This window comes from Cricetulus griseus, chromosome 2, assembly GCF_003668045.3.
Source record: "Cricetulus griseus strain 17A/GY chromosome 2, alternate assembly CriGri-PICRH-1.0, whole genome shotgun sequence".
NCBI lineage: Eukaryota > Metazoa > Chordata > Mammalia > Rodentia > Cricetidae > Cricetulus > Cricetulus griseus.
Genome location: NC_048595.1, coordinates 416,253,767 through 416,281,573, shown reverse-complemented (window position 1 = coordinate 416,281,573; position 27,807 = coordinate 416,253,767). Strand labels below are relative to the sequence as shown.

Here is a 27,807-nt window from a genome sequence, read left to right as displayed (position 1 = left end):
TAAGGGTATCTGTTTCTTAGACAACTAAGAATATAATAAGATACACTAGGAATAAAAATTCTTAGATACACTAAGAATAAAAAGCGTATCTATTGCTTAGGCTTGAATTAGGATTTTTTTCCAAGAAAAGGGTAAAAAATGAAATAAAATTATTAGAAACTGCACTGGATTGCAGTTTATAATGGCAGGGGAAGCCACAGTTGGTAACACAGTTGGGCATGTTCAAAGCAATATAAATCAAAGCTTGCATCAGTTGTCCTCAATGGAAAAATTCCAAGTTTTCACCTCTTGGTTTATTTATTTATTTCTATCTTTAAGGCCGAAAGAGAGGTTGCAAAAAACCAGAGAAAATGTATTATAGGAAGGCTGACCTGCCTAACCTTGCTCAGCTTAGGAAAGGGTGAGTGAGAAACACTAATAGGGAGTGTGTATGACTGAAATATAGAATGTGCTGTTAGCGTCCAGGTCATAAGGAGTGGAGCTAATGAGTTTTTGTCAAGATAAAAAATCATAACTGTGAACAATTATTGGTTCCTTTAATCTGAGAGAGAGAGAGAGAAAACAAAGTTGCCAGAGGAAAATGACAAAGCTGAAGCAAGCATCCCCTTTATAGAAACTATAAACACATTTCATTGTTTTCCATTTACATGAAAATGACCTGAAACTGGATGTCAAATTAAGAGCCACAACTGCCTCAGATACTTTGCTGCTCCATATTGAAAATGGTAAAAATTTGGCTTCTGGCTGAAAAGTTGAGAACAGCATTAAGAAAACAAAGTGTCTGATGAATTCACCCAGCAAAAGTTTTTTTTTTTTTTTTAATTATCAGCAATCTAAAATAAATACATTAAGTATATGCTAGTCAGTAGATCAGGCTTATGTTAATGCGTTTTCCTTGCAACCCCATTATCAGTAAGAACTAAAAATAAATGATAAAGTAAAATAAAGCAAGACAGTTTCTGGCATTTCAGGGAGATGATGCAATTTCAAAACTGATAATAAATTTCAAATGATCTTCACTCAGATACCGTCGATACATTCAACTTGTTCAGTCAAGCAGGCTGTATAAAAGGCCTGCAAGAAAAATCACAAACCAAGCAAACCTTAGCATGACGATATAGAACAAAGGACTTGTTTCTATGTGAATAAGCACAGACACGAACATAGATATGTCTGGGTGGACATTGATGCACACTGTAAGCCTGAATGCAAAACACTTGGTAGGCACAGAAACTTGTAAAGTGTTTGATGATCCAATCTAGTAATTCTCATATAATAATAGATGTACAGCTAAATATAAGCACTGAAAGAAGACCATCTCCAAAGATACTGATTTAAAAAGTTTAAACACTGACACTAAGCTCTTCTTTTAGCCACTAAGACATTATTACCTTTCCCTTTATAATTTTTAGAGTTTTGCCCACCACAACTCCCTCCTGACAAATGTATCAAGCATCTGTATACCCATGGATATCACCCACACTTAATATAGAAGCTTGAAAATATTAGTGTTTAGTCTAGGGCAGACTACAAGATTTCAGCTCACAAATGGCTTTTATAGATATTGGCTGCCATGAAATTCATTTTTTTATTTTATAAATATTTATTTAAGTCTACTAAAAACTTGTCCTGTAAAAGTAATAAATTTGATCCATAATACTATTTTAGTAATTATTAATCTTGTATTTTTACAATCAACAAAGTAAATCTTATACTTTATTCAGTCTTATTCAAAACTACTAAAATTTTGGAGAAGAATCAGGTTTTAAAATTAATTTCTATATGAAATCCCTTTTTCTACATTTTAGGGTAAGCTTTTTTTTTTTCTTTTTCAGGGTAAACTTCTAATTTTCCCTTATACACAAACAGTCATAATTCTTCAACTAAGATTCTTGGCAACTTTCAGAGTACTCAAGAAAAGTTATCACCCAAGGGGGGAAAAAGCACATATCAGACTTGTAATTTTATACACAGTAATAAACATGAAGACACAGAAACCTAGATCTGCTTAAAAAAAGAAATTTAAATCTACATATATCATCCCCTTATTTTTATAAAAGTTCATCCATAAGTAGCTTCTACATGTAAAGAAAGGCATCTGAAATATGATGCCACATAAATATGTTCACATATTTTTATTGATTGTAAAAGGAGAATCACCACTATTTTTATAAGTTCTTGATGTTGTATAGAAATGTCTGTATGTATCCACCTATGGGATATAAACACAGCAAGGAAGACTGCATGCACACACACTCTTATTTATCTCAAAATACCTCAATACATGTCTCAAAATTAATACTTACAAAAATGTGAAAACATGCTGCTAATGTTATTTGTTTAGATAAACTCAAGAATGCAATTTGTATTTGGGGCCCCATTGTTTAAGTTTAGATGATAGTGAAAAGACCATGAGTGGTAAGGGAGACTAAGAATGAAAAATATAGAAAATGTGGTAGAAAGGATATTCCCGAAGTGGAAGACAAAACAAACCATGGAAACAGACAAAAATGTAACCAGTGCAAGCTAAGGATCACAGCACAGAGAAGTGGTTAGTGTTCCCTAAGATCAAAATAGTTATTCTGGGAGATACAGAGTCAACAATACTAAGCAAGCTGAACTCCCTAAGGTCCATATGACAGAGGTGACTCAATAATCACTGGGAACAGCCATTGCCAGTCTAAGAGCTCAGGACAGAATTATGTATAAAGCTAAAGATCAGTGGATAAAGATAAGACTGTCAATATGGATAGTTACTCTGAGAGCTACATACTAAATGCTAAGTGCTTCAACTGGTTTCTATTTACAAAGAGGAACTGATGCTTCAGGCAGATGATGCAATGTGTGCTGCAGATATCTGTAGGTCTGATTTCTTCATCCCAAGACAAATGGACAGAATTTACCCTAACAGTACTCAACACGGTCGCCAGTCTCTCATTTGGAGAGAAAAGATTAAGAACAGAGGATGCCAAGCTTCAGTGTCCTCATTTCTGTAATGAGGACCTTGTGATTTGGGACATTCCCAACAGAGATGTTAGTTTTAAAGAGAAAATAACTCATACACATCACACATATGATGGGATTAACAACTTTTGCCATTTCTATGATTGTAAGAATTTCCTTTTTGAGACTGATTTTCACTTTGTGGTCCAGGTTAGACTTGAACTTGTGTCTTCCTGCCTCAGCCTTTGGATTATAGGACTATGTCCTCATACCTAGTTTGATTATTAGCACTTTGTAAGGGAGTAAATAAATTTATGGCCTTTAAAGGAATAATTATAATTTTCTTTATTTTTTATCTCATCAATTTTATTGATAAAAACACACCATCAGATCAAGTGATATGCTCCTTCACTATATTGGTTACATGGGAAGGGAACACAAAAGGTTTTAATAAATGGTCAGAAGATGTGTATTTGTATCTTCAGGGACTGAGTTGAAGAGCCTTTGAATCTAACGCAAATGGGATGGACTCAGAGGAAATCCCCAAACAAGGGTTTGCTGATGACCCGGAACTCTTCTTCTTGTAGAAACATCTAGTGGGTATAAATACATTGATTGAAAAATCTCCGAGTTTGATGGGAGGGGTTATATTAACAAATCTCTTTGAATTCTATTAATTTTAATTCAATTACTATAAACCCAGCCACTGCTGTGGGGGAAGTTCTGTAAAAGAAAAACCAAATAATCAAGAAAACAAAATACAAAACCATAAATTATCTGATATATTAGTAGGTAGTGTTGGAAAAGATAATAATGGTGATAAAGGACAATAGAATAATACAAGTGTCCTGATATGAACGCTTGGATTCAGAAGGGCTGCAGATCTCTGAGTTTTTAGGAGTTTGGAATACTCATCCATAAATATATTGGGGAGGGGGGACAGGTAGGAACACTGAATTAATTTAGGTTTCATATACACCTTACTCATAGTCTGTGGTAATTTTCTATAATATTTCTACAATATTTTTAATAACTTTGTGTATAAAATGAATTGTGGAATTTTCTCCTTTGGCATTCAATAGGCACTGAAAAAGTTTTGAAATTCAGAAAATTGGGGTTTTTAAACTCTCAGATTATGGTGGATCTACCTGTAATAGAAGAAGCAGTCTAGACCAGTGCAAACCATTATTCGGCAGGTAAGGTGAGAGCAGGCTTCTGAGTGTTACAAGCTGCACCCATGGAATACATACACACTTTATCTCATTTCCATTTTAGAATAAGCTAATGCACAGGGAGTGGAAGCATGTCCAGTACAATATCATTCATAGAAAGTGGAATCAGGAGGCAAATTGGGACCTATAGCAGGGGTCCTTAATCCCTCTCCATGGACATTTCAAAACACAGGAGCTTAATGATGTAGACCAGAGAGAGAGAGATAGTACAGGATGAAGAGACTAAGTGCAGCTCAGCAAATTCTTCCTTAGGGAAGCAGTACCCTGATAAGGTACCCTAGTAAACAAATGGATTTTCCCCCCAGAAAAGATAGAGTGAGATGGTGAAGAGGGCAGGCATTGGATGGGAAGTGATGCTGAGATGCTAAAGCAGAATAGCTTGTGGACACATTTATTGGCTTAAAGTTAGAAATAGAGGGGATTAAGAGGAGGGAACAGTAGTAGAAAGAAAAAATGGTGAGAAGATACAAGGAGTTATTTCAATAATCCCATAATCATTGATATTTGCTTCATGCCCCCATATGTGGTCTTTTCGAGAGAAACTCCAATTGGATATTGAAAAGAAGAATGAGTATTCAGCAGTTGTTTGGGTAAACCAGCCTTTAGACATCTGTTGGGTTCATTTGATATGCTATGTTATTTGACTCTGATATTTCTCTGTTTACTTTTTGTCTGGGTGACCTATCAATTGGTGAAAGTTGGGTACTGAAGTCACCTATCACTACTGTGTTAGAACTAATCTGGCCCTTAATGCTTAGTAGTGTGTATTTTATGGAATTGGATTGATCTAGGTTTGGTGCATTTATATTTAGAATTGTAATGGGTTTTGGTGGGTGGTTCCCATGTTCAGAATGAAATGACATTTATCTCTTATGATTAGTTTTGGTTTGGTTTATGTTGTCAGATAGTATAATACCATGCTTGCTTATTTACTGGTTCCATTGGCTTGGAGTGTGTTCTTTCACTCTAGGACTAGTACCTATCCTTGAAGGTAAATGTGTGCTTCTTGCAGACAACAAAACACTGGTTACCCTTTGTTAATCCAATTCGTTAACAGGGAGGTGAGGCCATTACTATTTAAAGTCACTGAAAGGTGTGTGTTGACTGCTGTCATTGTATGGCTTTGTAGGTAGCTTTCCCAGGTCTACATAGTATAACAGTTCCTGGAGTGCCCTTTGCTTTCTTCTTGTAGTCTCTTGGCTGTGCTTAGCCTTCTCTTCAGTCCATAATATGTTCTTTCCAATAGGGTTGGCTTTGGTGGACGTGAATTTTTTCATCTGTTTATATCACAGAAATGGTTTATTTCTCCTTCAACTATGGCAGATAGTTTGGCCAGGCATGGTTGTCTATATGAATATCTATAGTCATTTAGGACATGTACATTGCTCCAAGATCTTCTGACTGATGACATTCTGATTGAGAACTCAGCTAACATTCTAAAGCACCTTTGGGACCATTGCTATAGGACTGATGGATCTTGGGGGACATCTTAAATTTTCATCCTGCCTATGATTTTGTACTGGAACCTGGTGCCTAGAGTTAAATCATGCATTATATCTTTTGATATGAGTTTCTAGCTCAGTTTTGTTGAATGGGAATTTGGTTCTGATTTTGCTGTTAGCCTAACTCAGTTAGTTTTGGATCAAGCAGGATATGTTCTCAGTCTTCTGGACACTGCTCCATTCATGAGTGGAGATGTTAGTGTGATACTATTTCAGCAGCTATGGGAAGCACTAGGGTCTTGACTGCTCAGGTACAGCTTCGTGAGTAAGGATCCAGGGCAGGTGATTGGATGGGGTGAGGGGTCTTAGCACTAGCAGCCTTAGCATTGGTAGCCATATACCTGGTTGCTTAGGTAGGTCTGGGACAGACAACAGAACAGGCAGTGGTTGGGGGCGGGTGTATCTTAGCACCTGTGTCAAAGCCTACAGCAGCTTGGGTAAGATCCCAGAGTAGGTAGTTGTGGCAGGGTCAAGGAGTCTTATTGGCAACCATGAGCACAGCTACTCAGAGTCCCAGCATATGGTTAATAATTGATTTTATAGAAAACAGACACTGAAGTTATTGGTACTGGGGGACACTGCGATAATAGCTGTGGTTTAAAAGGAATTACCGGGTAGTTAGATGCAGGAACAACTACAAAGATAAAAGATGAGGGAGAGTTTGGTATTTGAGACAATTAGTGAATTGTTTCAACAATCTTGTGTCAAGGGAATGTAGACATAAACACTTACTTAGGAATGTAGCATGAAACTGTCAGGACAACATCAAGATACTTTGATTTGGGCTCTGCAAGTCAATTGTCCTTTGTATAGCTTTCATGGACAAAGGAGGTAAGATAAAACATGGTGGAGAACTAGGCAAGTCTAGAGAAGTTAACCTTGGGGTAGGGAGCTGAGCAATAAGGTGAAGTCCAAAGTGTCCAGGGAATCAGGGGGAGGGAAGGTCTTCTGTACAAATTGCTTGCTGTTGAAAGGGATGTTCTCAGGGTTTCAGGAAAACTACCCAAGTGAAGCTTTTCACTTTATTGTATTTTATGATCAAAGTCAGAGGACTGGTGATTCACAGGACATACATATAAGACTAGTTAGAGAACATCCTTTTACTACCTTTTAAATTCATAGCTATGCTGATGATTCATTGAGCAATTTGCTTTATCCATTAAGTCAATCACTTAACAAATATGCTCCTCTTATATTCTAAGACCTGTATGGGGTGCCAGAAATGCTTTTGAGGATTTGGTCTTGTTTGGGATAATACAGAGTTACAATGAACTATAATATGTGTAATAATGGCGAGGACACTTAGAACAGCAATTAGTAATTATTCAGCCTTTCATTTAGCAATGTACTAAGTCAGCTGCCTGTAATGCACTTTAATTAATCTTCACAGGATCTATGTGATCATAAAAGTCATTTCCAAGGAAATATTTTCAAGATGTTCAGTAATTAGTCCAATAATGGGCAGGTAGCAAGGTACAAAGCCAGTGTTCAAACCTAGACCTTATCTAATTCAAGATTTTGAAAGAATTGCTAACTAATGCAGATTAGAACATTTTACTCAGTTGTCTTATGTGTAGACTCATTAGAGAATAAGAAGAGATTCACATTGGAGAGCGGAGATTGTAAGTTACTGCAATAGCTTAGTTCAGCTATAACAATGGCTGAAACAATGGCTGTGAGCATGTAACAGGTGTAAGTCATTTTGTATTGGACTCTACAAACAATTTACTTAGCTTCTGTGCAACCTGCAAAGAAGTAAGCCTGAGCTGGTGACGGAGAGGAGTGCTGTGAAACTCTGTCTTCTAGATATCACATGGAAATTGTACTCATGAAGTCACAGCAGTGTGGTTGCCTGTAAAAAACCCACACAAGACCAAAGCAGCCAACATCCTGGCACAGATGTGGAGGTGCTCCATAGGCCCCACCCTTTTCCTGAGGCACTCTGACCCTCTGACTCCAGCTGGTAATCACAGGGAGTTTGCACTCACTCTATATTCTGAGTTTGGTCTGAACAGATTCCAGCTATGCCTGTGATCACAAGTTTCCCCATGTAGGTTCTGTAGCCTGAAATCCAATCAAGACTTAGAAGGTACACATAAGCAAAGCTTGATTTAGTGGATTTCTAGACCAGAGTGGTAGATATGGGTTAGCTCTCTAGTGTGCTAGTTGTTCTGAGTTGTAGTTACTTGACCTACCAAAGGCAACAAAAAGACACAAAAGGGGGCTCTTTTGAAAATTATACTTATATAATAAACACATATATTAAAAGCCATTCCTGATATTTCTCTTAAATATCTGTAACCAGAAAAAAACCTTAATTTTCTCCTGAATTCAAAAACTAGAAATAAGCAAACAAACAAATCACAAAACAAACAACTAGATACCATATGATGAGTGTACATGCAGCATTTCACTAAGAGTCTGGGAAACATTTGCCAAAGCTAATTTTTTAAAAAAAATTAATGCAAAATAAAACAGGAACATTCATTCCATTATGACTAGATATAAGAACAAGCGGCAGTTTTTACAAAGTGAGTGCCTTGGGAATGCTTTTGACTAAATGCCTTATATTATATAACTCATTAATGAAAATCCCAAATGAACAGGAATTGTGGCCATATGGCTGAATATTATAAAGCTGAAAAGAATCTACATGGTCACTTGGTAAAGGGTGATCATCTTTCAAGAAGAAAGTAGCTGATTTCATGCGGACTGACTGACTCCTCTTAGTAAATGGACATAATGGAAAGAATACAGTAAATGAAGGAGCAGCAGCTATGGCAGCATCACCTTCTATTGCCAAAGTTACTGCTGGAGAAATTTCAATTTACTTTCCTTATGCCAAATTGAAACCATTTACTGAAAATAATGACAATAATGGAAACCATACAAGGTGATCTGACCCAGTCTAAAAATCTCCAAATCCAAAATGCTTCAAAATCTGAAACTTTTTTGAAAACTAAAATAATGCTTCAAGAGATTCAGAGTTTGCAGAATTTTGTTTTTTTTTTGATTTTGCATATGCAACCAGTACTGTCCACATAAATATTCCAAAATTTAGAAAAAAAAATTGTAAATTCTGAAAAGCTTCTGACCCCAAGAATTTTGTACAGGGATAATAAACCTGCAACAAAGAAAATAATAATAGCAAAAGAATCAAAGTCAAGGCTGGTCGAAGTATTTTATATATGTTATCAAATATTTAAGTTAAAACAGTAATGCAAAAATCCTAGCAACATTATTTTAAAGAGGTCTTATTGCGTTCTTTTTGAGGCTAGCCTTGAACTCAGCTGTGTAGTGGAGATACAGTGAACTTCTGATCCTCCTGGCTCCACCTCTCACTTGAAGTGTTGGGACTACAGATGTGAGCCACCACTCCTGGTTATGTGGTCCTGGGGACTGATTGAACACAGAGCTTCATGCATGTTAGGCAAACACTCTTGCAACTGTACTATAGCTCCAATCCTATGACTTCTGACTTATAGATCAGAAACTAAGGCAAGGAGAGGTGAATTAGTAGACATATGGTTTATATCTAGGAAGTGGCTATGTCTGTGGCATTAGAGATCAATACTAACAAGAATAATAGCTGACTTCAAATGATGAGCTATTTTCATTAATAATATGAACAATCCTGGTTGGTGGAGCAAATTCATCTCACAGGCATCAAGTAAAATACTGTAAGATTGTATAAATACAACCCATAGCAGTTACTCACAGAGCTAGAGGCAAAGCAAATGACTCAAATATAAGGAACTCTGAAGAGCTCTATAAACTTCAGGGCAAAGACAAGAAAAAGCAATTTTAAACTCCTGGTTGCCAAGGAGGGAAATCGGGCCTAGCACTAGAAATTTAGCTAGCTTCCCTGCGGGTAGTGACATCACAAACCTTGGAGGAGAGTTTACCAGCCACTTTGCTAGACCAGCCTAATAATTAGCTGCGTTCTAGATCTTATTCTTATGCCTATAGTTAAGTGTAGCTACCAGTCTCTTGCCAAAGAAGTTTCTCTGTACAGCAAATGGAGATGGTTGCAGAGAACCATAGCTGGACATAATGCAGAGATTAACAAATTGTGGGGAGCCAGACCCAATGTCTACATCTACACAACAATCCATCTATGACTCAGGGACCATCAAGGGAGAGAATGCAGAAGGGGGCCAGAATATCAAGACGTTTACTGTAGACGAATCTCTTCTAGAAATGGCTGCAAAAACAAGACTGTAACAAATGGCAATATCAGTAGATAAGGAACTATGGGCAGCTTTTGACTGCTGAGAGAAGGAGAATTGGCTTCTCCAAGGGATGAGACCCATCAACGATTGTTTATTAGAGTAGTTTATCTTGAAATCATGTACACAGACAGAAAAAAAAAAGGACTCAGCTAGTTGTACTTACATATTTGTGCATAAATATACATACATATGTGTGTGTGTGTGTGTGTGTGTGTGTGTGTAGTTGGAAGATGGTGACTTAGAGGGAATAAAGGGAGAAGAGCAAAAGGGAAAGTGATGTAATAAAATGTATAAAACTGAAAAACAAACAAACAAGTCCAGATGTGGAAGAGTGTTAGAAGCCGCGAGAGTTATTTGTACATCTATGGTTTTCAGGAAGGTTCCCATATTGTATGTAGAAAATGGGAGATAGGAATAAATAATCAGTGTTTGAATTGAAATGTGCTTCGTCAACCAGTTCTACTTTCCTTGGTATTTCCTGAAAAATCATAACAATTGAATTCCATTCAAGAAAATAATGCCAAGTTTAAATAAATAAGAACATTCTACTTCATGAAGAAATACCTCAGTGCATCCTTAGTTCCGTGTGACGTTAGTAGCTCTGTCTGTTCACCATTCATAACTTCTCTGTTTTCCAAGTTCTGGGTTGAATTCTGGAATGAAGCAAAGTCAAAGGATGTAGATGCTGCACATACAGAGCTGAAGCTTGGAACAAAACATTTCAACTGAGGGAGGAAGTAGCTTCCCCTGAATATAGACAGTCTGCTCTCATTTCTTTTAAGACTGGAGACAGGTATCAATCTGCTGGGTGCTTTCAGTGTGCTCTCCCCTCCTATTTGGTTTCTAAAATGCTCCACTGGTGGCCTTTTTCACAAGGCAGTATGTTAAAATCGGGGAATACATTGCTCAGCTGTCTGCTGCTCAGCCTTGGGTTTGGGAATCCTATTTTAAACTAGTTTGAAAAAAAATACCAAAAGAAATCTCCAGTGCTACTAAGTAGTGAGAAACAAGTCTTTGTGACATCTATGTGCTTGTACTTAGCACAGTGCAGTGTAAGCAAAAAAAAGCAGATATATGAAAAAAAAATGTTTGTTACCTGGCCATCCTGGAGCTTCCTCTATAGATCAGGCAGGCCTCATACTCAGAGACCCACCTGCCTCTGCCTCCTCAATGCTGGGATTTGAGTCCTGCACTGTGACCATGCCTAGTTCTCCTGATTATTTTTTAACATTTATTTGGAAGATTTATTCATTTTATTTTTGTGAGTGTTTTGCTTCCGTGCTTGTATGTGAACCATGTGTGTCTGGTGCTCACAGAGGTCAGAAGAAGTCACTGGATGCCCTGGAACTAGAGGTATGGGTTATTGTGAACCACAATGAGTGGTTGCTGGGAATCAAACCAGGGTCCTCTGGGAGAGCACAAAGTGCTCTTAACTTCTAAGCCATCTCTCTAGCTTCCTAAACTGATTTTTTTAAAGGTGTCTTTTATTTTAAATGGATAGCAACAGTTCAAACAGATGTGTTTTCGTGAAATATATTTTTCCTAATTCAATTTTCTAGTCTCTCCATGGATAAATAAAAGGAAGCGCAGTCTATAAAATTGAAGAACCCTTAATAGTTTAGGGTAAACTATCTTTGAAAAGATAAATATCTGAAAGTTTCAATGTCCATATTATCCTTGGGAGCAGGTGATAAGTTCATACAGAACAAACAGGGCAAGACTGGGAAAGTTAAAAAAAAAAATCTAGATGGATTTACCAGAATTCCTAAACCTGTGATGATCACTCGTACTAAGATATTTGATAAGCTCATTTATGCCCAAGTTATTGGCTTTTTAATCCGTCTGTAAGACAGTGAGCCTTGTGTGTGGTTCTCAGAGACAGCCAGAGCCTACTATGTTGTATTTTAAAGCTATATAAGAAACTACCCCAAAACGTTATGGAATAAAAAATGCATTATTTCTTCTAGTTTCTGAGAAGTGGCAAAAGGGAAGTTATAGGATGAGTTTGGAAACCAGATGTCTTAAGGCCTGAAGCAACAATCTTCTAGCTGGGGTACCCATGCTGTTAATGCTGCAGCATGACTGGAACATCTACAGATGTGAAGCATCACTAGTCTGATTCTTCGATTCTGTTCATTTAACTATGACCATCCTCATGCCTGCACCATACAGTTCTGACTGTCTTAGATTTGCATTAAGTTCTAAAATCATGATATGTGGTTCTTTCAGACTTGTTTTGTTTTCCATGTTGGCTCAATATTCTGGGCCTCATACATGTATCCAATTTAAGAACTAGCATGTCTGCCAATTTCAACCTCCACAGAGTACTTGATAGCACATTTAATCTATATATTATAATGCCATTTTAACAATATACATCCCTCCAATCCACCAACATTTAACAGTGGCAGTTAATTAAAACAATTAACCCTTTCAGTTCTCTCTCTCTATTTATACACACACACACACACACACACACACACACACACACACACACACATACATATCACCAGAATGCCAAAGAAAAAAGTATTCAGTATACAGTTTTAGCTCTTTATTTTATCTGTTTTCTCTCTCTTTCATGTGGAATTTTCTTATTGCTCCCTAACTATGGCAGGAAAGAATATACTTTCTGGCCCTAATTAACTTACTGGTGATTAAGGAGTTTTCCATCTGGTTTTAGTTATATGACAAGTAAAGGTTTTATTTACATCAACATTGTACTTGATGTACTATAAATTTGGAAATGTCAATTACAATTTGAAATTAACACAGGGCCAATTGCAGTGTAATAATCTGATCAAGGGAAATTCTGAGATGACTCCATTTTCAGAGTAATCATATCAACTACACACTTAAAGAGAACACACTTCATGTGGAGAGAAGCTCAGCAGTTAAGAGTGCTTGTTGTTCTTGTAGAGGACCTGAGGTAAATTCCCAGCACCTGTGTCAGATGGCTCATAATGCCTAACCTCCAGATCTGGGGAACTGATTCTGTGTTCTACACTCATGTGCACAGGGACTTGTGAACATTCCCACATTCCCACACTGCCACACACAAATCACTAAAATGAAATAAAACACATACCTGACTCTTAAAAGCTAACATTCACATATAAGAGAAAACATGTAGTGTTCGTGTTTCTGGGGCTGAGTTACCACTCTCAGGATGGTTATGTTTAGCTTCATCCATTTAACCTGAAAATTTCATTCATCTTGTATTAACTGTGGCCATTCTGACTGGGGCAAGAAGAAATCTCAAAGTGTTTTCAACTTGCATTTTCTTGATAGCTAAGGTTGTTGAAGGGTTTAAACTATTTCTCAGCCATTTGTGTCTCTTCTTTTGAAAATTCTCTGCTTAGTTCTAGATACTGATTTTAATTTGGGTTATTTGTTTTCATGAGGTTCAGGTTTTTCTAGTTCTTTGTATATTCTAGATACTAGTTTCGCCCCCCCCATTCTGTAAGCCACCTTTTTGCTCTAATGGTGGTGTCCTTTGCAAGCACACCCACAAATATATGTCTTAGATGGATAATAACATCAAAATCCTCTTTGCCTAGCTACAACTACCATAAAGAGGCAGAAACTACAGCACATCATCTTGGCTTACAGGCAGTGTTTTTCACTTGCCAAAATCACTTCTGTATGTTACAACATCAGGATCCTTTAGTATCCCCTAGGGATGAGGCAGGAAGGTAGATGTTAGAGGCACTCCACAAAGACATAAAGCCAACGCAATTGACACTGACAATGCTAACATTGCATTGCTTGAAAACTTAGGAAAAGTCAGCTGTCTCTTATCAGGTTTAAAAAAAATCACTTTACCCTCAAACTTCAGAATTATTGACACAACATGATTAAAGCACACCAGCTTTTTTTTCAATCCATTACATGATGAAATGAAGAGTCACGAACTCACACCTAGCTAAAAATGAAAATGAGAAAAAAAATTCCCTCATAGCTTATTTAAATAACTTGAAGAAAAATCTGTAAAATCTTGACTTTTAAATTTGGAAGGATGGGACAAAAATAACTCTGGTTAACTAAAAGGTCGACATAATGGGTGCTAAACAGCCTCCATATTCCTTAGCTCCAGGTTGGAGAAATATTAATTATGTGATTTAAGAATCACATAATTTCTAGAATCACTTGCCTCTAGAAATAGCAACACAATGCTCTGGAGGGTCTATATTTAATTTCTAAAATTAAGCAATTGCAATTTCTATTTTTAATGCCATATTAAACTCATGGGTTAAGATGAGCTGCCTAGAATGTAAAGAGGATGGTGTTGTAAAGCCTGTCTTGCTTTCCCACATTATGGCCCTTTCTTTCCCAGCAATGTTGAACAGGCAACCATGCCTGGCTACCCTAAGCATATCCGTCACAGCTTTGATCACATCAGACAACGTATATGTGGCCCTCACAAAAAGACAAGCTTAATTACTACATTTTAAAAAGAGTGGACATTTTTAGCAGCACTTTCAGGATTGTGAGAGCATTAATGACAGCCAGAATGCGTTGGATTTAAACAGCACTGCACTATTTTTAGCTTTAAAATCAACACTTACACAAATATTCCCAAACCAATTAGCAGCAGCTGGAAAGCAAAGGTGTTTACATTTCGTTACCACTGGTGCTAACTACAGCAAGTGCTCACAGGCTGTCAGAGTCGGGCCAGGCACCGGGAGGGCAACCTTCTCTTCAGGGGTCATCACAGTGTCAGCACCAGGCTACCGCTCTGTAGTTCACAGTTTGTACAAGTTGCTGATTCCATGTAGGATAAAATACAGTATTCACTATGGAGTGCCATTAAGACAGGCATCTTACTAGTGCTGAGAGGGAAAAGAATGTTGGAAGAAGAGGCTATCCAAATTCTCCCTGGTTGGCTATAACTGCTAAATAGTTTTATACATTGGTTTCTCATTTCTAAAATGAGAGCTATAACAGGTTTATCAATAGACACTTCTCAATAGCTTACAGATGTAGGATACATAGCCTTGTTGCCCCACCCCACCCCATATTTTTGACCATTTGCCCATAAAATTTGAACTACAATTGAGTTATGTTTCAAAACCTCCAGTGCATTTTAAGAGAAGATTTGCATTCTGAAACGCCAGCTCCAAGTTTCTTTTGAAATCGCATATGAATTTTAGAATGAGAGTAAGAGCAACGTTTATCCAGAAAAGATTTGAACGGGAGGCTATGTGCCTTGTGCTCATACATAAACATAATGTAAATTTTAAGATTAAAATTCTGGGCATAATTTCAGAATATTTGTTTTTACTTTTTAGAACAAAAATATCTTGCTAAAGTAAAAACAAACTGCATTTGCTATGCACACATTTGGAATTAACATGCATTTCAGTAGTCAGGAACTGTTCCTCAAACTCTACCTAATACATGTTCTTCATGCTGTAGGCAGTGCCTTGCTGTAGGAAGTCTCTGTTGGCTTTATAAAACCATCCCTAAATATTTCAGTCTTAGCAACTCGACAGGCATGCAATTTCCTACCTGAACACTATTGTATTTTATATCTATGAATCTGGAAATTAAGAAAACATTTAAAATGCTAAATTATTATTTGGGTAAGATACATTGTTTTCTCCTTTATTCAACTGTAACTCGTATACTCTAACATGTATAAGAACCATTAAAGCCTTGTGAAAATGCATATTTCTGGGCCCCATCCTAGAGTTGGGACAACTGTTATAGGCAGAGCCTGAGAAGTTTTGTAAATAAGTTTCTGATGTTGCCAGTCTAGGAATATAGAAAACACAAAGGAACTTTAAAACACTGTCTGGCAATAGTAGTGTGGATCTAACTACTGCTGCCAAAACCATCAACAATAGTAACTAACCCAAGGAAGAATGTGCTAGCCTACTCTAGGCACCTATAGTCAGTGACTAGAAAGTTTATATTCATGGAAACTGAGACCCAGAACAGTCAATTGACTGTCACCTCTTACTTTCTATAGTAATGACAAGACTGTGTTTCAGGATTCTTGACTCTCCATCCCAGGCTCTTATGGATATAATAGTGAGTAGTTAAAGGAAGGGACCTAGCTAGGCAAGTGATCTCCCAGTAAGCTGTAGTTCCCACCATGGACTTTACCACTTTCCAAAGCCAGTAAAAGAAACTGCAGCTGTATCTTAGGAACACTTTTGCTGTTGTCAATATTCTCAAAAGATTTCACAAATAATTAGATATATATTCACTACAACTGTGGGTAGATTTCTTGTCTTTCTTGTTTTTGTTCTATCCATGAACAGATTCAAAAGTAAAAGGATTGTGACTTGTCCAAGGTGAAGTCAAGAGTCAAATGACAGTAATTAATTGAGACCATTGCCTTCTGAAATTTAGATTTGCAATTGAATGCAAACATACTAGCTATACCTATTCTGGTGACTAGCTTGCATTGTCAACTTGAATGGATTTGAATCACCTGGAAGACACACCTATGGTCATATTTTTCAGGCGTTTCCAGAGGTGTGTCTCCCAGGTGATTCTAAATCCACACAAGTTGACAATGCAGAGTAGTCATCACACCAGGAAGACAGAGTAGTGGGATGCAGCTCCAGTTTCAGCAGAAGCAGAATTCCAACCCAAGGACCATAGCTGATGTACTCGGGAGCCAACAGAACACCCCCGCCCTCATTTCCCTTGTCTGTAAAAGAGGGAGAGATTGCTCTGATTCATTCTAAGTATAAAATGCGTTTACTGCATATACAGCGAAGCTGCTCTAAGTATAAAATGTGTTTACTACATATACGGTGAAGCTGTGTGATGCAGCTAGGCAGGCAAGCCTCAGCTGAGCAAACATACATATAAAAGTCATTTAAATAAATGTATTCTAGAGATGCAAACTCTCCCTTCCCAGGGCTATGCTTCTTTATTCTCTTAACATATTCATGTCTATGTAATTTTAGGAACAAGAATACTTGAATGAAAACTAAAACTCTCTGACATTACCATGATTCCCTCCTTTTCTATTTTTTATTCTTTTGTTGGCTTTTTCTTTTCTCTCACTGCTAATAATAAGCACAGTTACAGTTCATTATTACTATTTCCCAGAAATCTAAATTATATTTGAGCAGACAAATGAAATTTAAAAAGCAAAAATCCTCAGATGTGCATATTATTTACATATTTTTAACTGATGAAGTTAGTTTATCTATGTTTGGTTTCTGTTATTTACCTAGGCAAAGATTTATAAAGTGTCCTAAATAAATATCATTTATCAAAACACTGCTGTGAGCTAACAGTAAGGAGTGGGAGAGAGTTGGATTGTGTTTTGGAAGACCTGAGGAGGCTACACTACCTGGCTCAGGTATCAAAAGTTAAAAACAGTACTGATTTCAAAGTCAGCATCTCATCTGCTCTGTCAGTCTTTCCATGGAAGCCCACACTGTGGCTATGAGATTCTCACTCACAGATGTTCAAGGATTGACTGTAGCAGTCTAATCAGTAAACCTGTAACAGTTGGCCACACCCCTTTGGGTGTGGCCTTCAGACAGCTGGAAGCAGAAAGAGGGAAGCTTGAGGCATGGCTTCTTTTTGCTCCATCTTTTCTCTTGGTTCAGCCAATCAAATAGGAAGGGCAGAGATGTGCTCTCACAGTTCTTTATATTTTTCTTTGTAAGTGTTCCCCAATAAACACCCATTTATCATTTATCTTGGGTCTAGTGAAATCATTACACCCATGCCTTCATACTGACTGCTTTGTATCTCCAGAGTCATGGATGTCAGAAGCTCAGCAAAGCAATTCTTTAATCTCCTTTAGTGCTCACTCTTTCTTTCCCATAGTCAAATAGCACTTCCATAAGTGCCAAACAAAGAAGGAGAAAACAACATATATATTTAAATGTAAGACAAAGATAGCCATGCTTGTGTTCATATTTCAATTTATAATCGGGTTCTTTTCTCCATCTGGTTTCAAAATTTCTACCAGTTTTTCAGATCATTAAATTATGAAAATGCCTGCTCCCAATGCTCAGATGAGACAAGATAATGTTTATTGCTGAAAGGGTAAAGATACTGAACAGCATAGCTATCCCCACAGGCTCTGCTTCAGCTCATAACTGCTTCAGCGCATACCTGTACTCCTGTGAAAATGTGTGTGCGCAAACACACACACACACACACACACACACACACACACACACACACACACTCACACAAACCTGCTGCCACCATAAAATATGTGAGCAAAGGAGATGTAAGCATCATCTTCTCTTTCACTTGATCTGTCCCTTTAAACTGCACTTATATGCTCAAATATTTCAAGTCCAGGAGTGGCAAAATGTACAGCTGGATTATCCTAACACCTCTGTTGTAATTACCCAATGTCTCCTAGAGATGGTGTGTGTTAAAAGGCTTGAAGATGTAAGGAAAATCCAGTAGTGGAAAAAACAAACAAACAAACCTGTAGCCTAATCACATTCATTTTGCTGAGTGAAATATATTTCAGTCACATCTGGCTCTAGTAAATGCACTTTATGCATTGGGGCAAAGCTACACAAATTCAAGGGTTGCTTAGGAGCAGCCTAAGATGAAAGGATGGATGCATCACTAAAGAACTTTCCATTTGTGCACTCCATCCACACAGCCATAGACTGACTTCTCTGTTGGCCTCCCTATGATAGCTTGCACCATGAAAATGTGCTGCCCCAGCTTCCGATCTAAAGATATGCTCTATAGTTGCTTCAGCACCCAAGGAAATATATCAGAAGGAGGGGGAAGAAGAAGAGGAGGAGAAGGAGAAGCAGGAAAAGCAGTAACATCATGCAGATATATATGTCTGTTGTACTATATTTTTCCAAATTCTCAAATTTATGGAATCAAGTTTATATTACAAAATTCCCATTATTTTATATATAATTAAATGTATATACTATCATCATTCATGAATAAGGATATTTGAAGTGCATTCCTGGTGCCTACATTCTGTAGGCATTTTAGTTGCTTTTCATAAAGCTCAGAGGTCCCCTCTCCTGCCTCATGCACTTGTTTCTTTCCCCTGACCCCATGTGTCTTTCTACACAGTCATTTTGCCATTCAGCTTGTCATTCCTGCATGTCACTTCCTGCCAACTCTATTGGAAGTCCCCAGTTTCAAAAATGAATTCATCAGTTTATAAGATCTACTGAAAAACAAAGCAGAACAATTTAAGAAGGATTTTCTCAGACAACCTAATATGTTCTTGAAGCAATCTCCAGACTGGCATCTGCTTAATGAGGGCCAGTGGGAAAGACAGAGAAGCTGCAGGGAGGGAAGAAGTGGGGGGGGGGGCCTCTACTCTCTTGGGATCCTACATCATGTGGCCCACAGCATGAGATGATGTGAGGCTCTCTGAGCTGCTGGAGAACTCTAGCAAGCAGAGGAAGGGTTCTTTTTCTCACCTAAAGCAAACAGAAAAATCCTGTGGAGAGTTGAGAGCCATCCTTTAAAAGTAGTTGCAAAAAGATCAGAAGATACTGCTATCCGATAAAGAAATCAGCATACATTTGCATTTAAATAGAGATGTGGGTTACTTTATTGAGGATTAAGCCTTGGGCACCAAGTGCTCTACCTTTGAGCCAAACTACCTTAATTTTTTCCTTTGTTGAGGGGACTGCACTGACCCACTGAGAAGATCTCACAGTTCAGTCAGTTACTCAGAGCTGAAATATGAGCTCACAGAAAGCTGTGGCTTCAATTGTTGAACTCAGAATTTAGAATGGTGCTGGACATGGAGTCTACACTCACATCTAGATACAACTGCTCTATAGATCACCCCAGCTTACTTGGCAAATGCCCTTCCATTCTCCCACAGCTCCCCTTGTTTGGACTACTGAACACTCTACACAGGTCACATCTCCACCATTAAGGGCCAACCCCTCACCCTAGCCCAGCCCCGGGAAAGCACTATATGGCACTGGCATGGGAAAGGCCCTACTATGTTCACAAGTCTGCCTCACCTCATTCTGAGATCCTTGACATATGGAAGGTGTCACATTTGTCTTTGTGACCCTGCCACTTGGCAGGAACCTGAAGTGCAGTTAATATTCATTCTACTTGAGAGGTACATTGGTTTGGTGGAAATATTTTTTTTCCCTTAAAGATTCTCGGGTAACTTTCAATAGGAGAAAATGTTTATGATGTGCATAGTACTAAGCTAACCTCAGTGTGCAGCATATTGCACGAGACTCTACAGGGAGGATGGGAGAGGAAGATGTCACTGCCTTTGCATTCGAAGCAGCGAGCTAGCTGGCACCATTGCCAGAGGCATTGCTGGCAAGAGAATTTAAAGTACAGTTGAAGGCTGGACTTTATTTATGGATTGAAATAACTGAAGTAAAAGAGAATGTACTGATTTGTACCTGGCTAGTTATGTTTCTTTATATATGCTCTTATATTTTATTTATTATAATGTAATTTAAAATGGCTTTCATTATTTATAAAATGTCCTTAAAGTAATATTTAAAACCACCTAAGTCCCACAGCTGCCTAGTTCAACAGGCTCCTGCCAACTGGGAAAGGACCTCACTGTACTGCAGCTTCCTGATCCAGAACCTGACAGGGGCTTCTGAAAGACAGAGGGAACCTTTGACTGGAGGTTGGCCCCAGTGCCAAACCCCACTGCCTCACTGAAGCCCGATTTGAATTTCTTTTCACCATTGTTTCCAGCTTCCAGTGTAGTCAGATCCAGATATGCAGTCCTGGGCCAAATGAAACAGCAGCAGTGCTCCTTCCCCTTGTCCCCCTTTCCATCTCCCCCACTTTTCAGGGGCTCCTCAGCTTTCAAAGGTCTCCACACTACCTCATGGCTTTTCTCAAGAATGCCCAGATATTCTAAAGAATTCTTTCAAGAATTCTCTGCTCTCTAGAGTCAAGTGAAAACCTACTCTCCAGTAGAGACCCACAGCCCCAGCAGGAATGTGTGCTGGACATGCTCTTTTTCCTCAGCTGCCGAGTGTAGTGGTTTCCTCCCACAGGACCCGATCATCCCACCTTCCCATTCCCTTCTCATTCCCATTCTCATGTCCTGTCACCTCCAGATGGGTTCTGCACCCCCACTTTAACTTCATTTTTTACCTGGGCCTCATCTCATATCATCCCAATTACTTCCAGTTTCTTAGAGATCACAAAGCTTGATCTCAAGGCCTTCTTCTCTAGGAGTCCTCCATTTCAGAAACACCAAAGGTCACCTCAGTCAGAGGCTACTAACATGACACAGGACACTAGTGATTCTTCTTGCAGTGAAGATACACATCTGCACAGATAGGGTTCTGTACACTATTGCAGGGCTGTCCAAACATATACATCTGTATTATGATCCCACAAACTGAGCAGGGACCACTTAACTGCTAGTCTAATGGTATAGTTTTGGCAGAATCATAAGAAGTTGGTGGAACTGAAATGATAATATATATTTCACACACAGCCTAGCAGAGTGACTGTAATATGGAAATGATATCCAAACAGGGCAGGCAGTAGATGTGACAAACAAATGGCCTGAGTGGATGTGATCAGGGAATTCCACTGACACCACTGCTCATCTACTTGTCAGAACTGCCAGCAGGAGAGAGGCACAGTACCAATATCCCTTCAAAATCTGTCAGCCAGGGCCACATCTTACTGAATCCGTAACTCCTGCCTAGGCACCTCCCAGTGTAAGTCACATTGGATGAGGGCAAATCATAACATGTTGTATGTTCTTGCCCTTGGGTTTACATTCTGTTTACACTAAACTTCAAAGGTAAATTCATGTGGTTGCCTGCTCCGCACTACTCCATTTACTGGCTACTTTGTTTGGAGAATAAAACTTGGGTCTCTAATGCTTAACTCTTCCCCTGCACTCAGGTCCAGGCAATTGCTAGGAATATGCAGGAAAAGCATACTGTAATTAGATTCCTTAATCCACATTTTTTGAATTGCTTCTATCAGACAATGACGATTTAATTTAAATGTCATTTCTAGATGAATCCGTGTCCTCATCTAGATTTTCTCAACGGGTATCATTGGTAGGCAATTCTGTAGGTTAAGAAATTTAAGCAATGAAAAGTGGTGAGTGAAATAAAATTAGGATATACTGCTTCAAGTAGAACACCCCCAAATGAATCTCTCTTTCAGTTTCCCTCCCAAAAGGCTTTAAGACAATTCCAGCATTCAACAGATCTTCCTAAACATCAGTGTGTCTTCCAGCTTGCGAATTATGACAAGAGGACGCCATCTGAAAACCCCTCAGGTTATCTGAGTTCTATCAGCTTAGTTCATAGCTCATATTCATCTTTTAGAAATAATGTAAGTGTGTGAGTGAGTGTGTATGCCTTCACATGAGCACAGGGAACCTCTGAGGCTCGAGGTATTGGATCCCCAGGAGTGGGAGATACAGACAGCTGTCACTGTCTGACACGGGTGCTGGGAACTGAAGTCGGCTTCTCTGCAAGAGCAGGGCATGCTCTAAACTACCAAGTAATCTCTCTAGTCCCGGGGAAACTCTCATTTAAGTTTTGTTGAACGAATGAGTAAGCAAACCAACCCACATAACCTGCCATCTCATTGTGTAGCCAAACTGCTCTCACAGTCCTATCAGAGAAACATGCTTTTTCTTAACCCCATGGAGAAATACCAAACCAATGAGACAGTATAAGTAGTCACTTGGTTAAATGTCAGTTCATTAATGTCAGTTCATTATAGTTCTAAGTACTTGACTATTTCTTAAAACATATTTTTAATGACTAGTAAGAACAATAACAAGAAATGACTTAAAATTGGGAAGAGAATAATTTTCAAAGCAGCAAGAGATAACATATAATGCCACAAGACACACAAAATAGGTCCTCCAAAAAATAAAATAAAATAAGGAAAGTATTTCTAATCCACATTTCCTTTGATCTGAATGAAATAGATTTTATTTTACTCCAGTTGAGTTAAGGTTTCTGCCACAGCCACCATGTCCCAGTCATGGCCATATCTAATCAGTGCAGTGACCTCACAGTTTTACGGAGCCATCAAAGTTGCACAAAAAGTACATGCTCCTGGCAGATAAGGGATTTTAAAGTGTGTAGTGACAGAAACTCCTCTCCTTCCTTTGTATTACTTCCATTGTAGCTGAGCACACTTTGGTGATATGTCTATACAAAACACCACAAGTGAGTTCATGACTTCTAAGGGCAATCTCAGAGGATGTACATTTCAGCATTTGGCATCAGAGGGAATGGTACCAAGATGAAAGAATTGTCAAATTCTATAATTGAATGGATTGCTGTTTTTTTTTTCCTGGGTAGCCTTCTTCTGATGAATTATCAAATCATTTTTGATATTATTTATACAATAATAAAGACACATACTCAGTTTTGCTCATGTGCAGATGTGTGTGGATGTGTGTCAACACAGATGCAAATGTCTTCAGGTTCATGGGTGTGCAGGTGTGTGTGCACCTCAGAGGACAACTTCAGCTGCTAATACTCAGATGCCATCCACCTTGGTTTGTTGGTGATGTCTTTGTTTGTTTGTTTGAGAGATGGTTTCTTGCTGGCTAGGCATTCACCAAATAAGTTAGCAGGCTGCTGGGCAGCAAGCCATAGGGATCCACCTCTCTCTGCCTCTCCAAACTGAGATTCCAAGTGCATACCACCACAGCATCATTGGGATACATGTTTGTGTCTAGGCACAAGTGTTCAGCACTGAGATTAAATATGGTTGTAGGTTTTGCACTATTCTGAGTGACTTGCTTTATGATGTTAGCAGTGATTCCTAGAAATGTGATTGACACAAAAGGTTGAGACCCAGAAAACAAACAAAACCTACAATGAAAAGTGTAAGTCAATAAGTCTTTCATTCATATGATGTGAGTTTATTTTACTGTTTCCAGATTTTTTGCTTAAAAACAGTAAACTTTGAGGGTTGACTTTTAATTAGCACATGTCTTTCTTCCTGTACTTCCCCGCCCCCAGTGTCATGGATTGGACCCGGGGCCTCCCAGGCTAGACCAGCGTAAGTACTGTACCCCTGCACTGCACACTCTGGCCCGTTCTCTGCATGCTTCCAGTTATGGCCCAAATGGCATAAAATTGGGCCATTAGCAAAATTGTTTTTCCCATTATTTTTCAAAGCAATTCAGTCATTTTCCAAAACCAGTTTATCACATTTCACTCATTATTTTACAAAGCAATATACCAAACTATTTATTTCCTTTGCATTCACCCGAATAATTCAGTCCTCATTGTACTCATGCATCTAGACTTCATGTCTTATCTTTATTAATTGATTTCGTCATTTAAGCTCAAACCTGTCACATTTTAATTTTTCCATCAAAAAGCACTTACTGTACAATTGTCAAATGTATCATTGAGTGTGCTTCCATCATTATCTCCAGTCTCCAATAGGGTATTAGTGATAACTTCCCAGTGAGCAGGTCTTACTGTAAAGATTGGCGAGCAGCCCAAGGTATAGCTTTGTGATGGCACAAACTCACTAGTCATTTCGTTTGCAGTTGGAGCTCTTCGGGACCCAATGGCAGGCTCTGAGTCACACTCATATGAATGCCTTTGCATAAAAATAGCTCTAACTTTAGAACTGCTGTGGACTGGAATAATTAGCTTAACCCTGTTGTCTCCTCTATTTTCTGCTGTCACATTTGAAGTTGCATTTTCAGAAGTTTCTGTGTATGAATTCTGCTCAGTATATGGCATCCATAAGGAATGGTAATGGAGCTGTTGTGCTTCTTTCTACCCTAGTAATCAGTGTTGCTGCAAACCTGAGTGGGTTGTTTTCTACTTGATGTTATTGGGGTGGGGGAGAAGTGGCCTTTGAAAGGTCTAGTACAAACACTGTTGAAGAAAACACCCATTCCAGGTTGCTATCCTGTAAAAATCATCTTCCTTCAAAGGCTTTCACTTTTTCTCTACTTTTAGATAAGGTGATATCTTAAAACATATTCCTGCCTAGATTTTCTTCATTACTGAATCTAGTCATAAAAGTAGGTTTTATGACAGGTAGAGGCCTAGTAAAGATTTTACTATTTTTGTCTGTAATCCTGAAGAGAGCAAGAACAAAAAAAAATTAAAGATCAAATGGCATGCTTGATGACTTAAAAAAAAAAAGTTAAGGGGCTAGAAGCATTGTAAAAAGCCAAGTTCATGGCCCTCAGCTTAAGGACCACTGATATAAAATGAAGAAATAAAGCAGCTAATTTATACTTTATATTATACAGGATGGACAAAAGAAGGATGACAGTTTTAATTAACAGAACAAGTTTTTGTAAGTTTGTTTTTTAAAGCTGAAATTACAGAAACCAAAAGGGAACTCAGATCTATTGCCCATAACACAAGACTATTTTCCAACTTGAGTTTGGATGTACTTTTAAGGTTAGACATTTCTTTTTGTTTTTATTATTAATAATTTCCTTATCAAAGGAGAGTTTTAAAAACACGAGAAAAAGGAAAAATTAAAATGCTTAATTAATTTTGACAGCAATTGTATTAATATGAACCATTAAATTCCCTTGTAAGACTGTAGGCAGTGAAGCTGGAGGAGGGCTGCCAACAATGCCCATATCTAAGATCTAAATTTCAATTATCTGCTGTATTTGCAACACCGAGCTCTACAATGTGCCAGAAGGGATGGCTTAGTAGCTTTAGCATGTGGTTTTTGAATTGCTGCATTCCCTAAATTGCACAGTGTAATTCATCCCCTAGTTTTACTGGTCCTGGATGTACAGAAAAGGCACAGAATTCACTTGTGAGCCAATCACCCAGGGGGGTTTATCCTCATTCATCCAGGAGGGACAGGTGCTCCTAAATCTTTTCTTCTCTTTTATATAAGTTCACCAAACTGTCTACTATAGGCAGACTAATTTTTCTCTTCATATTTTAGAAGGCCCTTCCCCATCCTCAATTTCACACAGAACTATGCAAAAAGTAGTGAGGGGTAAATTACTTTAAAAGAGAAATATAGTTCACAACTGAATGTGATCCTCTCAACCACAGACATCAAGCCACAGCCAATGGACAAGACTGGCATGGAAGTAAGTCCAACAAGCCAGAGCTGTGTGTACTCAGGGAGTAGAGAGAGGCCTCTGGCTGCCCCATTTAGACATGCATTTACTCCTTGTCTCTCACTCTCTGGGCAGCTTCTCAGAGAGGCCCCAGGAGCTCTCACAAGGAGCATTCCTCCAAGTGCATATACCTGCACGATAGAGCTTTCCTAAGAGCTGTACTGCAATACCTATTTTCTGAAGTGCATTATTTCTGTAATATTTATTGTCACCTGGGGGAAAAACAGTGGGGCATATTGAAGTCATCACTAAAACAGCAAATTAAGTGAGATTAGAAATGCCATAATTAATTATGCCAGCTCTCCATCACATGAAGGGCCGGAATCTACGCTGAGGGATAGTAATCTGCTCAGAGCGTAATAAAGCCGGGTGACTAAAACAGCAATATGCTCCGTGTCAACAGCAGCAGCCCCACAGGTTCTGGAAAGCTCAAAGATGGACTTTTCACTGTTTCTTAGCACTTGCTTTAGTTTCTTTTTTTTTTTCTGCTGTGAACATTTTTGACCACATTTTAAAGCTTACTTTATAACATATCCTCTCATACAATGTATCCAAATGACAATAATTTACATCATTTCAAAAAAGTAACTTATACGAATGAGAAATTAGTAGAAAAGCCCCTTTATATTTTATTTCTAGATTGAATATGGAAAATACAACACTTTGCAGCATAACTCAAATATGTATGTAAATGTACTCTAAATACAAAGGCAACAATGCAGGTTTGAGGGTCAATAATTTCATTGGAAAATATAAAATATTTTAAATGATGACAGCCTTAAGGAAAATGTACAAAGGATCTGAAAGCCAGCAGTTGGAGTTTAAAATACACAACTGTCAAGAGGACAAAATGAAAGATAAATGTAGACTTTTATTTAAAATAGTAAATATGGAGCTTGTTGATGTGGCTTAGTGGTAGATTATTTGTCCAGCATATACAAGGGCCTGGATTTGATCCCAAGACTACCAAAACAACATAGTGAATTAAAATAAAACAATAACACCATGGGTAATTTATAACGTAGTATATAATGATGCTTTGTGATGGCAAAGGCTCCTTTTATCTAAAAATAATTCTACTTAACTTGTGTTTAAATGAATCCTGTTTGAATAAGAGCATATTCTTTTTTTAGAAAAGAAACATTCCACGGAGTTTTCCATTGTTTAAAATGAAAGAATTAAAGGCAGAGTTTCTCAAACTAAAAAAAGTAAAACCCAGCAATAACCTTTTCCAAGAGACAAAGTGATTTCTTTTGTAATGGAAGTGTGATGGAGATTTTTCATAAAATTGTGACAATAGTCAGAGGCTTAAAGTCAAAGGGTTACAGGATAGACCGGTAACATGAAGTAAAGAAAGGAAGGGAGAAAGAAAGAAATTGTATAACTACATTACTATTAGATAAAGTAACAGAGAAAATATTATGAAGGAACTAAATGGCTATCAATTACATAATGACAAATGCATAGTCTAGAGAGATAAAATTACTGCCCTCTGTGCCTAACAATACAGTCTGGGGAGAAAACTGGGAGAGAAAGGATATGATCAGGAAGAGATCAGCAAATCCACCATCATATGGAGATTTTAACCCACATTTCTCAATAATCAGTAGCTTTTGTTATGTGGAAAACAAAAGGAATTTGAACAGAACAACAGAAGAATTTTTAGAAAGGATATAGGAACTAGCATCTGATATTTTTCTGTGTAATCAAAAAGGTATAAGGAACAAATGAAGAAATGAAAATGTATGGAAATCTGATCACATACTAGGAAATAAAACGTGATAAATAAACACTAAGATTAAACATGTTCTGTACCCATAGTGTGTATATTTAAATGAAAAATGAAAATCAATATAAAA

The 27,807-nt window shown here is 38.0% G+C and overlaps 1 protein-coding gene across 5 annotated transcripts in view; it reads right to left on the bottom strand.

Annotated features, from left to right (window-relative positions):
• LOC100770975 (partitioning defective 3 homolog B) overlaps window positions 1-27,807 on the bottom strand; it is a 1,032,377-nt gene that overhangs the window by 475,899 nt on the left and 528,671 nt on the right. For all 5 annotated transcript variants that reach the window (XM_035440979.1, XM_035440980.1, XM_027397031.2 and 2 more), the window contains one exon: window positions 10,474-10,562. In XM_035440979.1, the coding sequence (XP_035296870.1) occupies window positions 10,474-10,562 (89 nt within the window). The remainder of the gene's footprint in view (window positions 1-10,473; window positions 10,563-27,807) is intronic.